Source organism: Microtus pennsylvanicus, chromosome 7 (assembly GCF_037038515.1).
Source record: "Microtus pennsylvanicus isolate mMicPen1 chromosome 7, mMicPen1.hap1, whole genome shotgun sequence".
Lineage (NCBI taxonomy): Eukaryota > Metazoa > Chordata > Mammalia > Rodentia > Cricetidae > Microtus > Microtus pennsylvanicus.
In genome coordinates, this window is record NC_134585.1 from 29845808 (window position 1) to 29863405 (window position 17598).

Sequence of the window (17598 nt, forward strand, 5' to 3'; positions counted from 1 at the left end):
AATGAGTATAAAACCAAGTGGGTATCATGGCATATGATTGTATTACATATTACCCTTTTCTAACAGACATCATTTTGATATGTATTTGAAACACAGCAAAGTTATTAGAAAAATGAGCTTTTTCAATACCTATGAATGTCGGTTATGTGTTGAATGGGTAACTGTTAATATGACTAAATCACCCCAATAAAGTTAACCTAATATTTAAATTGCACTGGACCCTTACAATTACCCAAAAGTGATCCTTTTACTCATATTTAAGACACCAGTGAAGAGATCATGTGACCTGCCAATCATTGCTACACTCTAAATGGCTGGGAAAATTAAAACAGGATAGTAGTGCATGACAAAATTGCGATGAGTTCAAACTTCTATGCCCATAAATAAAATTCTGAAATTTATTTGTAAAGGATGCTTTCATTTTTTTTCTCATTCAAGTTTCTACTTAATAGTCCTGATTGTGCCTCTTGGCCCTCACGTCTCCAAATCTTCACCATCTGACCCTGCCCAGGGGAAACAGCAGCCTAGAGTGGGTTACCTGTGGATTCAGCAGCCCTTGCTTCTCTCCTTGCTGACAGGGGATTGCTGTAGGGGAAGGAGAGGTAGCGAAAGTTCTTGGTGCCCACCTGTGGGTAATGAGAAGAAGCAAAAGCAGAATGAGTTACTGCAGTTTCGATTGGCACACAGTAAGTAAAGGGAAAGAGGCATTTAATCATTTAGTTACATCATTGGTAACAAGGTAAAAAAAAAAAAAAGGAAAGCACTTCTGACCTTAATGTCTATTCTCTCTCTCTCTCTCTCTCTCTCTCTCTCTCTCTCTCTCTCTCTCTCTCTCTCTCTCTCTCTCTCTCTCTCTGAAAGAACCCTTGTGAACCTTCCAGGGTTACTCTCATAGCCTTGCTCAGGATTACATTCAGGGTCTGTTCTAGACCCGCTGTCTGTCCAGGAGTCCGTATATGTTGAACAGGATACAGCCTCAACGAGTAAGATGTCAGGGGCTCACTGGTGATGCGAGGAGGAGACTTGGGAGACTAGGCGAAAGCAAATCCTTCTACTCTACATCCTGAGAGAAGCTTTGGTCTGAGGAGGAGTCCTCAGATGTTCAATACTTTGCCACCATGGGTTCTGGACATAGACTCAGCTCAGAGACCACTTGATGTCTCTGATCTACCTTGGAAAGCACCTCCCCAACATACTTAATTCACAGATGCTCGAAGTCCCGGGAGTCCCGGATCCAGAGACCAGAGCTGCTTTGGTACATTGCCCCCTATGACTTTCTCATCTCTCTGGTAGCATGTGAGGTTTGAGTACTTAGTAAGCGATAACAGTGATTTACCCTCAACTAACGAGGCTCTGCCCCAGGGCAGTCCCAGTTATTATTAGGCGGCAACTTACACTTACCGGCTTTCCCCAGGGCAGATTCTGCCCTTTCCGCATGCTCTCCCTCAAGGTGTTCTGGCGGCGAATGAGAATCTCCTGGGCCTGCTTCTCACTTGTTTGGGGCTTGAGGTTATATTTGTTGTAGGACAGAGTCTGCAGGAAGAGCGTAATAATAGGCAGGTAAGAACTCCAGTGCTACCAGGGGCCCCAGAAGCATCCAGAAACTTCTAGAGTGGGTAGACAGAGCTCCTGGGCGAGCTTTGCCCCTAGAATGACTGAGACAGCCTCGTGTGAGGAAAGCCTGCAAGCAGACTCTACTCTTCAGCTTAGCTATGGCTGTGGACAGTGCCTTCAGAAATCCCTGCAGCGGCTGTATCACCACCTGCACCCCGACCGGAGACCTCCCCCAACTGTGGCTGCCCTGCGCACACGTGTTTTTTCCTGGGGCCATTTTTATGTTCTAGGCCTTCAGAGTTAATGGGTAAGAAAAATATCAAAAGTAAATTTTGGATGTCCCACTAAGGTTCTGCTTTTCATTTCTCTACACACAAGCACCTGCATGCTTACTGAGGTGAGCCTGCAGCATCCAGCGGGTACTTTCCTGGGATCAATGCAGATGGAAGGGACACAATAACTAAGGGAGAAACTACTAAGCAATTTGAAGGGAAGGTAGGGAGGACCCCAGGAGAAAGTCCACCAATGAGTTTGTTATTGTGTGCCTGAAACACAGCATCCAAGACAGTGAGTAGAAGCAAGGAAAAGGATAAGAAGTGAAAATAGACATACATGCTTCCATTTTCTTGTTTCTTATCAACCAAAGCAAAAGAAATTAGGCTTTATAGTATATAATATATGGTACATAATATAGTGTTCATAATGAGCCAGGTGCCTACCCAGCCCCAAGGGGATATGGTTAGTTTCCTATTTGAATGAAAAGAGTATTCCTAACAGAGAGCTCACTGTGACTTTGTGTGTTGAATTAGACTTCACTTTACTGTGTTCTACTAAATGTAGACCCAGGTTGCCTATAGGTGATTTTCACTATCTATTAATGAAATCAATATTCTTCAAACAGGAAGCTACCAAGAAGGAATTTTCAGGTCAAAGGAAGAATGAAAAGTCCGCTGACTCTGCTCCACCTCGCAGCTCCTTATCCACCACTTTGGAAAAGCACAGTGCTCCGACAATTTGTGGGGAGGGGAGAGAAGAACTGTGAATGCAATTTGACATGAGGTTCTTGCCCATCTTCTATAAAGATGAATCAAACTTAAGTACATTTAATAAGCTTTTATATTCCTACATCCCAGATTAGGCAGCTTTGCTTTAAGTAACATTTGGACTATTTTGCCTGATAAACCGTCGTCCATGTCAATTTGGCCTTCTGCAGAGAGCACAGGAGTTTCTACACACACAGTGTACTATGCTAGTGTCTTTTCTTTCTTCTTTTTCTGTCCTTTTTAGAAGGAATCAGTGCCTGGATGAGGCTGGTTCATTCTCACTAAACCTTGAGCTCTGCTGGAGAAAGAAGGCTTCACTATGTACCTAGACCATGAACATGTTTGGTGTGTGCAAGCTATAACAACACAGAGCAGAACAGAATTAGAATATATTACTCTCTTCCTTCAAAAGTCCGTAGAAGCTTGGAGAGCAATAGAGGGCCTGTGCTGAGGCTTGTTCTATGATAAGTTTAGGGTGTGCCTTTCTCTCTCCATTCCACTGTGTTGCCGTTTCTTCTGTGGTTGTACCATTGGAAACCTCCAGTAGTTAGTCCTTCACCTCCCCACCCATATAGATTCTATCCTGAACATGCTAAGAGGAAGTATTTTTAAAAGATGTGTCCAGAGTCCCAGCTCAGTTTCCTATCAACTGTAACTTAGGATCACCCAGAATCTTACCATATACTCTGCCTGGCCCTGCCCCAAAGCGACTGCTAAGTCCCTAAGACAAACTCTTCTAAAATATGCAGTGATAAATGTCTCCAGCCATCTGTCTTGCACCTCTTGTCCAGACTTGAGGACAACGGATGACTTCTACACAAGCTCTCTGTCAATCCTTCAAGCTGTAGACTGTCTGCTTTAAGCAGTGGATGTTTGTCCAGTTGCTTAGGGTAGCGTTTCCAGGAGAGATTTTCCTTTGAAAGAGTAGAGGACTTTCTCAACCCTACAAATGCTAGAGGTGGGTGAACAAACAGGTGTGTTGTCAGTTTTTGTGAACTTGACATAAATTGGAGCAATATGGAAAGAGGACATCTTAGCTGAGGGATTGTGTTTATTATATTGCCTGCAATCAAGGGTTTGTAGGCATTTTCTTGATTCTTGACTGATGAGGGAGGAGCCTAGCCCACTGTGGGCCATGCCATCCCTGAACAGGTGGTCCGGGGTGGTATAAGAAAGATAAGAAAGCAAATCATGGAAGCCAGGGAAAGTGAGCCAGGAACCAAAGCTTCTCCATGGTTCCTGCTTCGCTTGGTTTAGTTCTTGCCCTGACATCCCTCAGTGATGGGCTATGAGTGGGAAGTGTAAGCCAAATAAACCCCTTTTTCTGAGTTACTTTTGGTCATAGTGTTTATCAAACTAGAATATTAGGGAATGGGGACTGGTGAGTTCTATTTTCAATGAATTGAACATAGAGGTGACCAGGTCCCCGCAGCCTATCACTGCACTCAGTCCACTGATCTTATTCTGATTTGATTCTACTTGACACTTCGCAACAAATCCGTGAATGAAAAGGGGCCGACATACTCAAATTCAGAAAAATCAGGAAGGAAGAGTGACGCTACCTAGTTTAGAAGAGAGAACCAGGTGAAAGAAGACAGTGGCTATCTGTGTGTCTACAGCTGGGGAATAAAAGAGAATGTGAACAATGAATCATTTCATCAGAACATATTGGAGTTTCAGGGCTCCAACCTCCTTCCCTGTATCCTTAAGGTGGGGAAAACATCCAGTACCAGGTACTCAGTGAGCCTGGCTCTCCCTCAGCTCGCCATTCTTCCCACCAGGAAGTTCTTATCTACGTAGGGAAGGTGAAATGCAATAGTCTGGCTGGAACAGTTTCACTTGGAATGATTTGAAAGTCATTGAAATTTACCCTAAGAATATTGTCCCAGAGCTGAGCTATATATATTCCTTCAGCCTTTTCTTTCTTTGACACAAACTCTTTGATTATCAACCTTCCTGACCCAGAACCACAGAGAGCACCGACCTTCACTGGCTGTGTGAGTCCGGAGTCCTAGAAAGAACACTGGCTCGGGGCTCAGCAGAAACTCTTAACTTGTATTTACTTTATCACCTTGAATAAATCCAATCATTAAGATTGTTAACCCCAACATTTACTAGAAAACAAATAGTTTTGACTAGATAATTTTTTAATCCCATCCAAAGCATGATCTATGGCATTACCCAAAACAAACATCCTCACGAGAAACATACTTAATCACAGCAAGAAATAGAATGGACCAACGAGTCACCGAACTTGAAAAGTCTTTTTCGGGGATGACATTGACTTAACTGTCATTAACTCAGAGTCTCTGAAGATCCCTCCGCTAAACTCTAATGACGAAAGAGTCCAGACCAAAGCACCGAGACTCCAGTATTTCTTTTTAGTCTGGCTTCCAGCATTGTAGCTTCATGATTCTAACCCAATAAGTGCTGTTTGTTGACTTTTATCATAGTGGATCCCACTGGACATCTCGAGGCACAACAGGATCCTGGTGCCATGTTTTTCTTACACTGCAGGAGGATGGCTTCATGTCTTCCCTTTGAGGACAGGGAGACCTGTGGGTTCTGAAAGCTCTGGCTACAGGGCTGGGGCAGCCTGACCCCTAGAGCCAGAAACTGGATTTGCATTTCTTCTTAAGCCCCTGATGCCAACCTGGCAGCTGACAGCTAGCTCTCTGTTCTCCAAATCCAGCAGGCCAGCTGCTTGAGAGGACACTGTGAACAAGGCCAGGATCCTGAAGACATGGCAGAAGCAGAACAAGGCAGGGCAGGGGGCAGCGCAGAGGGCTCACGCTTGCTTACTCTTTGTCGAACTTGGTACATGTTTCTTGTCAGAATGTCCCGCATGGACTCCACATCTTCAGGGGAAAGCCTCTTGGTTCCCTGTATCCTCTCGGGCCTGGAAACACCATGGGAAAAAAGCCATTATTTTTCTACTTGGACAAAAAGTGCCATGAAGATACAATGGGCTTCCCGATAGAACATCCCCATTGTCTCAGTGTGTGGGTATACCCCTCGCGGTCCTGAGTTCCTTGCTCGTGCTCCCTCTCCTTCTGCTCCTGATTCAAGGCCAACTGGCCTGGGTCTGAAAAAGCATGGGATAAAACCGGACTAGCTGAACATAGCGGACAATGAGGACTACTGAGGACTCAAGAACAATGGCAATGGGTTTTTGATCCTACTGCACGTACTGGCTTTGGGGAAGCCAAGGCAGTTTGGATGCTCACCTTACTAAACCTGGATGGAGGTGGGCGGTCCTTCGACTTCCCACAGGTCAGGGAACCCTGATTGCTCTTCGAGCTGATGAGGGAGAGGGACTTAATTGGGGGAGGGGGAGGGAAATGGGAGGCGGTGGCGGGGAGGAGGCAGAAATCCTTAATAAATAAATAAAAAAAAAAAGAAGAAGATACAATGGGCTTTGCCTTTTCCTATCCTGGCGGAATTCCTAAATTCCAGGATCGTATTTGCCCATAATCATTCCTGCCACCCTGGCAAATCAATTTCAAGTCCAAACATAAGTTTCGATTTAAAGATTTAAAAACATGTTCTCTCTTACAGTTTTATGTGCTCATTATTGTAACCCATTTTTCAAGGGAGGATTAAGGTCATAAGCACCAACTAATATATAAACTACAATAAAAATCAATTATTTGGAAGTGATGCCATTAAATACAATCCCAAGATTTTACTGTTCAATGTAATAGAAATAAAAGCAATCAAAAGTTCGGGTTTTCTTTGTTAGTTCTCTGTTCGGTGTTATGTGGATGGACAACAAAGAGTTCAGAGTCCAATACCATCCACACCACTGCATTTTGTGCCTCACTGGTATGTTGGGTTATCGAGGTTATATGAGGAAAGGAAGCTTTCTGGGAATTTTGCCTTTAGAGGTCTGCCATGGTGAGTTTGAACTGTCAGCTTGAAATGGTCTAGAGTCGCCTGAGAAGAAGGGGTTCTTAAGGGGTTGCCTAGGTCAGGTTGGCCTGTAGACAAAGCTGTGGAAGATTGTCTTGATTGCCTTAATTGATGTAGGAGGACTCAGACCGAGGAGGCTCCATTGCCCGGCTTGGGGCCCTGGGCTGTGTTAGAGTAGACAAAGGTGACTGAGCACTGAGCATGCCTGCCTGCATTCTCTCTCTCTCTCTCTCTCTCTCTCTCTCTCTCTCTCTCTCGCTCTCTCTCGCTCTCTCTCGCTCTCTCTCGCTCTCTCTCGCTCTCTCTCTCTCTCTCTCTCTCTCTCTCTCTCTCTCTCTCGCTCTCGCTCTCGCTCTCGCTCTCTCTCTCTTTCTCTCTCTCCGGATTTGACTGTGGTGTGTGGTGTGACTGGTTGTTTCAGGTTCCTGCACTGACTTCCCCCAATGATGAACTATAATCTAGAACTGTGAGTTAGAACAAGCACCTTCGCCCTGCCTTGCTTTGTAACAGGATTTATTGTTATTATTATTATTACTACTACTACTATTATCATTATTATTATTTTGCTTTGTTTTGTTTTTATCATGGCAACAATACCTAAATTAAAACAGGGCCTTATCTTTGGTTAAGGAATAATTGAGAAATGGGACTCACGCTTTATAAACAGAATTAAATGATTTGTACCACAGAGATCACCCCAGCTGAGGCACTGGGCTCCCAAAGAGTTTAAAACTTAGCCTCAGGGCCAAGCTAGTGATCAATGCCCAATTGTCCCCTGAGATTTCAAAGCTAAGATGTTGCTATGACAAGAATTCTTATGTGACAGATGTATTTGATTGCAATCTAGTAGCGGTAATTGAGAAAACCTTTTTATTACACTGGAAATAGACATCAAGTCTAGAACATAGGTCTATGGAAAGAGGAGCTGAAAGCTCAGCCCTCCTTTCAGCACAGCCACCTCTCCCAGCATCGTGCTATAGCCCACAGGGCTTTTGCTTTTCTAGTCTCTGCCCATTTCTTGGAAGCACAAAGGCGCCAAAGCCTTCAGTATCTCCTTTCTCATATTGTCAGGGTAATTGGTCACAGGGATAAATCAGTAAATTCAATACAGGTTACATTTAAAGCACTCTCGCCAAAATTTCATAGCCATTTGACAATAAAGGTGGTTTGGATATAATGTGCCTTTTATGAAAATAAAGAGATTTTATATGGGGTATCATGGGTTACAGGGACTTTAGTTAGCAGCTGCTATCTGCAGAATGACTGACGTCCTTTTCTACATGCTGACTGAAATCAGAGTTTCTCTGTCTTAAGTTGCAAATGTCACTTATTCTGATATCAGGGGCCACCCTCTATGATCTATGTAAATGTAATTGTACTAATGTCCTCCAAATAAAATTTATTCGGATTTAGGTATGCCTGTTCACACAGTCTGAACACATTCTGTCATTATGGTGTGTGTGTGTGTGTGTGTGTGTGTGTGTGTGTGTGTGTGTGTGTGTTTGCGTAATGGATTGCTAAACAGAAACACCAGCTAGTCAAACATTTTTATGTTCTATGTTCATATAAAACAAATAGGAAAACCACAGATAAAGGAAACGGCAGGCGAAGCTTGAGAGAGCAGCAGAGCTGGCTTGGCATTCTCCCCGGTTTATAACTGACCACTCCAGGAAAGATCGGGCTTAGTTAAAGTCCTCTTGGGTTACTGGCTAGAGTTGAGTACCACAGACCTCTCAAAGCTGAGCCTCTCCCTGACTCACACCAAGAAATGGCAGGTACAATTCTACAACACTAGGTAACCTGAACCAGGAGCTACCTGGAGTGGTCTTTATGTCACTTCATGAGCACAGCTGTCCCTGGAATACTCACATTCCAGCTGCAAGAATGACACAATCCTTAGAAGACAATATTGCCGGGAATCTTTAGGACCAGCGATTCAGAGGGTAAACTGCACAGCTCTTGTCTCTGGAATATTCATATATTACAGGTAAAGGGGTCTCTCTACTGCTAACATCAACCAGGAAAATCTAAATCCAATTGCATCTGTACACAATACTTACATTTTTCATAAATTTTCTCCTTCTTCGTCCCCTCCTTCCTTCCTTTCATGAGATGCTATACTAATGTAAAGATACTTTAAGTGAATTATGAAACCTAACAAACACTATATTCACATCTTAGTAAGAATATCCCAAGAGCAACAACCACTGTGCCCAAATTCTTTGAGAAGAATACATCTTTCAGTATCAAAGTCATGAAGTATTCCTCATGAGTTACTCCATTTGCATGGCTACATGCAGTATTCCCCATCAGTTACCCTGTCTGTATGACTGACTGTCTTGCATCTTTTGGTTTGTTGTTGTTGTTTGTTTTGTTTTGTTTTGTTTTTCGAGACAGGGTTTCTCTGTAGCTTTGGAGCCAGTCCTGGAACTAGCTCTTATAAACCTGGTTGGCCTCGAACTCACAAGATCCGCCTGCCTCTGCCTCCTTTGTGTTGGGATTAAAACCATGTGCCACCACCGTCCAGTTTTGTCTTATATGTTTTTCAAAGGCCATTTAGATGTCCATATCTAGCATGAACAAAGTATGGTTTACAGGATACACAACATTCAGTCATGGAATTTACATCAGAAACTAAATCCCAATAGTCTCTTGTCAGAAAATAAATATAAGAACTTAATCCCATCAATGTGAAATTGATTAAAATAGTTCTTAAGCTACAATGAATTTGCCTAAATATTAAAAACCAGACAAACAAAGAGACTGGAGAAGGGACTTGGCAGTTAAGAGAACATACTACTTTCTCAGGAGATCTTAGTACAGCTCCCAACACTCTTATCAACTCCAAATCAACTCCAAAGGGGATCAGAGGTCTCTGTTCTCCATGGCACCTGCCCTCAGGCACACCTGACCACATACAGGCTCTCTCTCTCTCTCTCTCTCTCTCTCTCTCTCTCTCTTTCTTTCACACACACACACACACACACACACACACACACACACACACACATACATAATTTAAAAAAGAAGAACATGACACATTCAAACTCTTGGGAGTTTGGAAATAAAATGATTTGTGATGACAGAATTGTAACTAGTTATTCATAGTTGGCTTAATACCTGTAACACTAATCTCTATAAAATTAGTCTACTTATCTGAGGTAAGATTTTGAGAAGCTCAAGCTAGCTTTGAACTTATTCCCTTTCTACCTCCAGTTCCCAAGTGCAAAAGATGACAAGCTTCATCACCACACCCACTGGAAATCAAACTCAGGGCCTCATGCGTGCCAGGCAGGCACCATAGCAACTGAGATATATCCTTAACCCTAACAAAATTGTAAGAAGAAAACTGTTTTATGTTTATTTACCTGTCGTGTATGTGTGTAGTGGCGTTTCAACTCTATTTTAATAAATAAAGCCTGCCTGAAGATCTGAGAGGAAAACAGCCCCACTGCTCAGCCTTACAGATCAGGTTATGGTAACACACACCTTTAATCCTGGTAGCCATAATGACACACACCTTTAATCCCAGCAGCACACTAGTTGCTATAGAAACTGAGCAGTGCATGTCTTTAATGACGGTGGTGCATGCCTTTAATCCCAGCCCTAGAGAGGAGTATAAAACAGGGGAGACAGCTCTCAGGTGCAGCCTCATTCCGAGATTCCAGGAGGCAAAATTGTCCTATCAGACTGAGGTCGAAGTAAGAGCCAGTGGCTGACTGTTTCGCTTTTTAGATCTTCAGGTTGAACTCCAATTTCTGACCCTGAGAATTGCTAAGCATGCTTCGTATGTGTGGATTCGTGTGTTGGTGGACAAGCGCAACAGTGCACATGAGAGGTGAGGGGACAGTTTGTAAGAGGTGGTTCGTTTCTTCCACCACGTGGGTCCAGGGTACCAAACTCAAGCTGTCAGCCTTGACAGCGGGAACCTTTCTTTATGGAGCATCATACAAGCCCAGAAGCTTCTTTGCAGCACTTATCACTCTGAGTCAGTGTCCTTTCATAACCTCTAACAGATTCCCCGTCCTGTGTGAGAGGACCAGCTCTCCATTGGAAATAACAAGAGAAATGCCTATTCCAGCTCTCCCATAGGGTGGGATGGGGATTCAAATAAGTACTACCAAAAATATTATACCATGGCAAAAGCGCTGGGATCCCACAGAACCAACGTGCTCTGAGCTGTACCAGAGTCGGGCCAGATAGTAGCCTTCTCCTGAAGGTCCAAGAACTTGGAAATTAAACTATTGTGTGTAACGATTGCTTAAAGTCATAAAGAAAAAAAATATGTGTTTGTGGCCGTTATCTTCTCATACTGAATCCTGAGAGGCGCCTGTGTACACGGGTCTTTTCCTATTATTGTATGAAGGTTTGGTTTGTGTTTTGTTTTTTTGTTTCAGAAACTGGGCCCTCTTTGATCTCAGGAGAGGAATTCCTTTTTACTTGGTGCCCTACAGGTTTCTACTGAGATCAAATGAATGTAAGTTAAATACTAAAATTAAACTGACCACCGACGTTAACAAAATCTTTCCCACTCCAGTTAACTTACTTGACTGGGCTACATGAGGTGGAAAAATCTCTTACCTATAACACTCTGAAGAATCTTGGATCATTGTCTGAAGAAATGATTGATTCAAAGGAAGCAGGGGAGCGTGCCAAATAAAACTGGTTTAAAAACTCCCTAGTGGTTGGATTTGAAGCAGTTGCTTATGGCTGATACATGTGATGCTATACAGAAGTTAAAAATACGTTTTAGCCCAACAGACTGAAACACAGATGAGATTCTAGTCTGAGATAAGAGAAAAGCACCCTCGCATTCCTAGACAAAGTGCTCACACAAGCAGCAAGCAAACTGATGGAGGAAGTTTCTAGTGGTTTGGTCTGTCTGGAACTGTCCAGCCCTCCTCTGCCTCTGCAGTAACTGCAGTTCCTCCTTTGATGGGTAGGCCGCACAGCAGGAGATCACACGAGACACACTTCTCTTACAGTCACATCGATTCCTACTCCGTATTAGACTGCACTGTGTGGTCTTGTATATTAACGACATGTCTTGACCATGCCATGCCTGGAAGGGCAGCACCTATGTCTGTCTTCACAGCGTTTAGCACACACGCTAGGGGCCTCCCAAGCAGGACATGACCTAAGACACATGTAAGGGCTAGCCAGAAACTTTGGTCAAGGGTAAGATCTGAGTATGTTATCTTAGGAAGTAAAATGAACGCAAAGAGAGAAACTTCGATGGATAAAATAAGAACATGTCGAATGGGAGCAGGATCAGCATGCCTGGTTTTCCCAGTCACCCCCAGGTCCACTGCGGCTCCGGACAGCATGGCCAGTAAATATTTGTTAGCACATTCCCATTTTAGCAGCAGGCGTCTCCTTTTAGTTACGTAATGGCCAGCACGACACAAACAAACAAACCACCTAAAACAATCGCAGGGATAAAGAAGGCACAGAGCTTTCTGTTTAGGTCGGATGCCTTCAGGGACACTTGTTTACCTCTTCTCTGGTCTTGTAGGAAGGTGCTGGTGCTTCTGGTTCATTAGCAGGTGATGGGGGAAGGTGTTACCTGTGAGATAACACTCAGCTGGTTTGTGACAGTTCCATTGGTACCTATTCTTAGCTCTGTTCTCAACTCGCTTTCCTGATGTGGGGACATCATTGAAGCTCATGATCGAGTGCCATTATCCAAAGATGACAGGGTGGAGGGGCTGGCGTGTCCTTTCCCTAAATATATGCTGTCATTAATTTTTGCACGTTATACGCCTTTGCTTAGGAGAAAGATGGGCTGCTTTGGGAACTAATTCTAGAAGTACTGAAGGAGCTTTTGTAAAATGTCCGACAGTTAAAAGAGCTTTTAGAAATATCTGTCCAGCTCTGGGGACAGTTGGTTACCAGGTGTGGAAGACACTCAGCACTTATTAGTCTCGTCCCACTGCCTTGCCTTCACACGGAATCTGTATTCTCCTTTTCACCTGGAAGCCAGTCAACATTCTGGTCATGCTCCAAGCTGGTCTCACAGATTTCAAATCTCACATACAGACTCTTTTTATCGCAAACACCTCTTTACCTTTAAAGAGCCGTAAGCTGCCACACCTCTACCTACCACCTCGTTTCCTCCCTGCCTTGGTTTAGGTGAAGTCCTCAAAGGTCCATGTGTAAAAGCTGGGTCTCTAGGGTGGCAGTGTTGGGAGGTCTCTGCAGGCCTTTAAATGGTGTGCGCTAGGGAGAAGCTTTTAGGTCATCAGAAGGGTGATCTCAAAGGGGATTCCAGGACTAATTTTAATCCTTCCTTTCTCCCCTTGATTAAGGATATCCACCTTCACTGGGGTACATGCCTCTCCCACTCTGTTGTTATCAAAGAATCATAGACTTGACCTTAGATTTGAACCTCCAGAGCTCGGAGCTCCAGCTAACTTCCCTGCACTTTTACAAGTAGCCTGCTTCATATATTCCATGGTAGCGATAAAGGAAGGACTGATGTACCTCCCAGATCCAGGTCAGCATCCCAGATATCTACCACCTCTTCCCATGGAAGATAGGAAGAGAAAGACAGCTCACACAAAATACAACAGTGGAAGGAACAGAACCAAGTGAACAGAGCTTGCAGGAGAGAAATGTTATAAACTCTCCTGTCATTCTATGTCTTTACTTGGAAAATGTCATGTCATGTAAAGAAGGCAACTTGTTTAAAAAGTACTTCCCCTAACTGGTGAAACGTGGCAAGCTTGAAGCAAAGCATGAGATGTCAAGAACGAGACAATTTTATGATTCCTTCCTCATCTAAAGCCCATGTTCTAATAGTTTGGCCCCCAGATCATGGCACTACTGGAAATGGGGGACCTTTCTGAGATATTATCAAGGGGGGGAGTTTCAGGCCATTGGGGACCTGCTGTTGAGTGAGACATTGGAACATCTAGCTTCTCTTCCATGAGGTGAATGTTTTGCCATCATGGTGACATAATACGCCACCTCATTGCATGCCCGAAACTACCCACCACTGGCCTGCTAGTGTGAGCTGAAATAAACCTCTCCCCTTTCCAAGTATTTGTTACAGTTCAGAAGGTTAACTGTCTCACTCCTCTTTCCGCCTCCTCCCTTCTGCTACTTCTTTCAAATGAAGCCATGACGTAGCCCTGAAATTCGGATATTGAAAGTCTGAACCAGCAGTTCTCAACCTGAGGGTGGCAAACCCCTGGCGAGTCACATATCAGATGTTTTCATTATAATTGATAAGGGTAGCAAAACTGCGGTTACAAAGTAGCAATGAAATATTTTTATAGTTGGGAGTCCCCATGACGTAAGGAATGGTACTAAAGGGGTGCAGCGTTAGGAAGGTTGAGAACCACTGATCAAAAGGCAGATGGAACTCACTGATAGGATGTGAGGAGAGCAGCAGAGGTCAGTATCCCCGTCTCTACCATCTCGATGGCCTGCTTCATCTCAAGCTTCTTATACAAAGAAACGATGCTTGATTTCGGCAGGTTCCTCCGGATTAGAATTTTCCGTAAGTATCTATGATCAAACTTCTTGAACCTAAACATTAAAACAAACATCTCCATGTGTGTTGTGGAAGTATAGATTTATCTCTATACAACTGACAACTGAAATTCCATTCTGAAAAATGTCAAGTGCCTTAAATTCATCACATTTGAACACATTTTCTTTTTTTTAAAAAAAAAATCATAGCATTTATGCATTTAAACAACAACAACAAAAAAAAAGAATGGCCTAGTGGCCAGGATACAATGAAATCAACTAAACAAAAAGAAAGGGACAAGGTACAATCAGGGCAGAAAGTGTGCATAAGAGGTGGGGGAAGAGCCCTACTCAGTTCTAACTGTAAGACAAGAATTGAAGTGGCTGAGGCTTTTCAAAAAGCTTTCTCTCCTAAAGGCTCCCAACAACAGCTGCTTCTCTTTTAGTCGTCTAGGTCTGTTCAGCCAAAACCCAGCAACTTTAAATTGACTGCCAGTTAGAGCAGTTTTGCCTCATTGTGTTGCGGATCACTTTGAATCTTGCCAACGAAGGAAAAGAACTACCCCCTGCCCCCATCAAACGTCTCAGCAATCTGAATAAAGGAGAGCTAGCTGACTACGGTTGCAAACATCTGGTCAACGCATTAGTCTAAGCTATACACTTGCAATGATGCCTTGGGAGCTTGTCTAGAGTCACAATTTTCAATGCTTCTAATCATCTCACATTCAAAGAGGAGTTTTCTGCCTGCTTCGTTTTTTTGGTAGGGAAACACAGCTTCCTGGAATGCTGGCTCATTGTTTAGTGTTTAATTCCCTGGACCATAAGGTCAACAGACACCATCAGTTAAGTCCTTTCTGTGCATGGAAGACTGACCTCTAGAGCATTGTCATCTTTTTGGCTTAGATCCATAAGTTCTTTACAAGGAGGTCACCCCTTGACCTTCTGTGCTTGGTCATGATATGCTATATGATTCCTCCTCAAAGCTCTGTAATCAGCACCCCCCTCTGCCCTGAACCTGTCTTAACAATGGCATTTGACATTCCTCTTCTGAGTCTGTCTTGACCTTGTACTTGCCATCTCCTGTGACTGCCATTGCCCCCACCTTGTTAACCACTTAGGTCTCCTGATGTGCCAGGTCATTCCTTCCGTGTTGGCTCTCTCCTGCCTCCCTCCCATCCTCTCTCTTGGCTTCTCCCTGACTTCATCTGTTCCTCCATTTCCTCATCAGCTCCATCAGAGAGAGAGAGAGAGAGAGAGAGAGAGAGAGAGAGAGAGAGAGAGAGAGAGAGAGTTCTGAGTCCTCTGTTCAGTTTGTCCTCACATCTTTGATGAAAATCGCACATATGCCCATAATGTAGCTGCTAACTACTTGCTGATGACTTACCATCTGTCTCCAGCCACATTCCTCCAGTTTGAGATTAAAAGAATCCATTCAGAAACGTGGGATGCGGTGAACAAAAAGGCTTAGGCATTTCAGAAGAATTGCCATTCATGAATGACTTTAGAGGTTTCCAACTAGGGTTTCTTCAGGCCCTTAAAGAGTCACTAAACTCATCCCCAACTTCATGAACTTGAATATCGCATGGTTGAGCTACTGTTGTAAGGGGACAGGCATTGTCTTTGTTTCCAACCTTAAATATGACTTTCTACTTTCTGTTTACTGCTTGGGCTAGTCCTCTTCAAAACAACCTGCCCCACCTCTACAGCTTCCTCCTGACACCTCTCATCTTCCATGTTGGGCACACCCAGCTGTTTCTTGTATAGTATAATTCTGGATCCTCCATCTTCCTGGCTCCCTTTACCTCAAGGCATCATACTCTGGAAGCCGTTATTAGGCAATGAAACCCTAACCTACTTACTTGTCTCTCACTTGGTAGTGACTCCATTGCCCACACACATCTTCAATCCCAGCCTTCAGATGATCCATCAGCTGCCAAACCAAACATAAGAAATGTTAGTAAAGTATGAACTCCACAAGGCACGCACGCATGCACACACACACACACACACACACACACACACACACAACTATAGGCTTTGGAGACTAAGGAAGGCCTTAATTTGCTTAAACATAACCTCTTTCTTAGAACTCTGGTCATGTCATAGAATTTGTAATGCTTTTCATAGTAATTCCTTCTCTTTATGACTGAAAGATTCTGAAGATAAACTTCTTGATAATTTGCACAGAATAGAGTGAGAACAGTGTACCTGGCACTTGATTTGAATAAGACTTTTCTAGGAAGATCTAGAAATTTCTCATTATTGAAATCATATGGATGCAAAGCATAATGATCAGCTACTACTTTTTATTTTCATTGTGAAAAGAAAATCTCATGTCTAATTTGCATAGTTTTCCAAATATAATTCTTCAGATGCACTACTATAATAATAATCGTACTTGTCCATGTTCCTCACTTTTTCACATCAGATAGATAGGAAGGCAGGCAATGTCAGAAAGACCCAATCTTCATACTTATAAACCAATATAAGATCTTCATATTCATTTTAAAGTTCAATCCTTTAGTCTAGGAATTTACAGTTCAAAACACAAGTCAATTATACCATGTTTGTTTTGTTTGTAATAATTTATAAGAATTTTGGTGGAGATATAATCTTAAGATCTTCTAAATAGATCTACAAATAATTAAAAATTATTCAGGTTTATGACAGTTTCAGTTTTATTTTGAAAACATAAAAAAAATGCAAAATGGTTACTTAAACCTTTAATTGATCTATTGTCTTCTAATGATAGTAATAAAACAGTTTTTGAGGTAGGCTCTGTGGGTGTATAGATCAGACTGGCCTTAAACTCACAGAGACCCACCAGCAAGAGTAAACAAGTCTCGGCCTTTTCAGTGGCACTGGGAGGAAAGAATCGGAGTCTCCTGACATGTACACAGTCTCCTGGGGGCTCTTGACAACTAGCAGAAGTAATTCATTGGAAAGGACAGGGCTAACTTACCCGAATGTGAAGCTCTTCATTGATGGATTCTTTTTTATTGGTCTTTCTGACATCCAGGTACCTGACCAGTGGGCCAATTGTGATTCCCTAGATCACAAATAACAAAATAAAGGGATTTCCTGAGGTAAATAATGTTACTATAGAGAACAATTCTATCAACAAAACTATAAAATGCCCAATTTGTATGTGTTCGTTTCTATCTTCTATGGGATTTAATGCATCAAAATTACTTTAATTCCTAGTTCTTCTACACACTCCAACAAAACATATGCTATAATCTATTTCAATACATTGTCTAGGTGTCTTTAAATAAATCTTCATTACCTCATAACGACGTAACTTCAGCTAAACCAAAATATTGTGTTATCAAGTACTAGCAGCTGTCATACTTTCCAAGATAAACAGAGTAACACTTGTTCACGCCTTACCTGGGAACATCGTGATCAATATGTTTTATTGGCTCAAAGACAATGTATTGCAGAAGTTAAAGCTTTATCGTGAATACGTCTCTAAGTAATTTAGACTCTATTTAGACTCTAAACTTCAGAGGATGAACCAGAAGTCTAAACACCAGATACAGCATCTTTCTTTACATCTTATGAGTTTAACATAGAGCTGCAAAGGAACATATGCATTTAAAATATGAAAGAA

The 17598-nt window shown here is 42.8% G+C and overlaps 1 protein-coding gene across 2 annotated transcripts in view; it reads right to left on the reverse strand.

Annotated features, from left to right (window-relative positions):
- Positions 1-17598, reverse strand: part of Slc9a4 (solute carrier family 9 member A4) — a 51807-nt gene that overhangs the window by 6886 nt on the left and 27323 nt on the right. For both annotated transcript variants that reach the window (XM_075980287.1, XM_075980288.1), the window contains exons 6-11: positions 16948-17034; positions 15845-15915; positions 13881-14042; positions 5400-5496; positions 1402-1533; positions 539-626 (exon numbers count right to left, since the gene is read on the reverse strand). In XM_075980287.1, coding sequence (XP_075836402.1) covers positions 539-626; positions 1402-1533; positions 5400-5496; positions 13881-14042; positions 15845-15915; positions 16948-17034 — 637 coding nt within the window. The remainder of the gene's footprint in view (positions 1-538; positions 627-1401; positions 1534-5399; positions 5497-13880; positions 14043-15844; positions 15916-16947; positions 17035-17598) is intronic.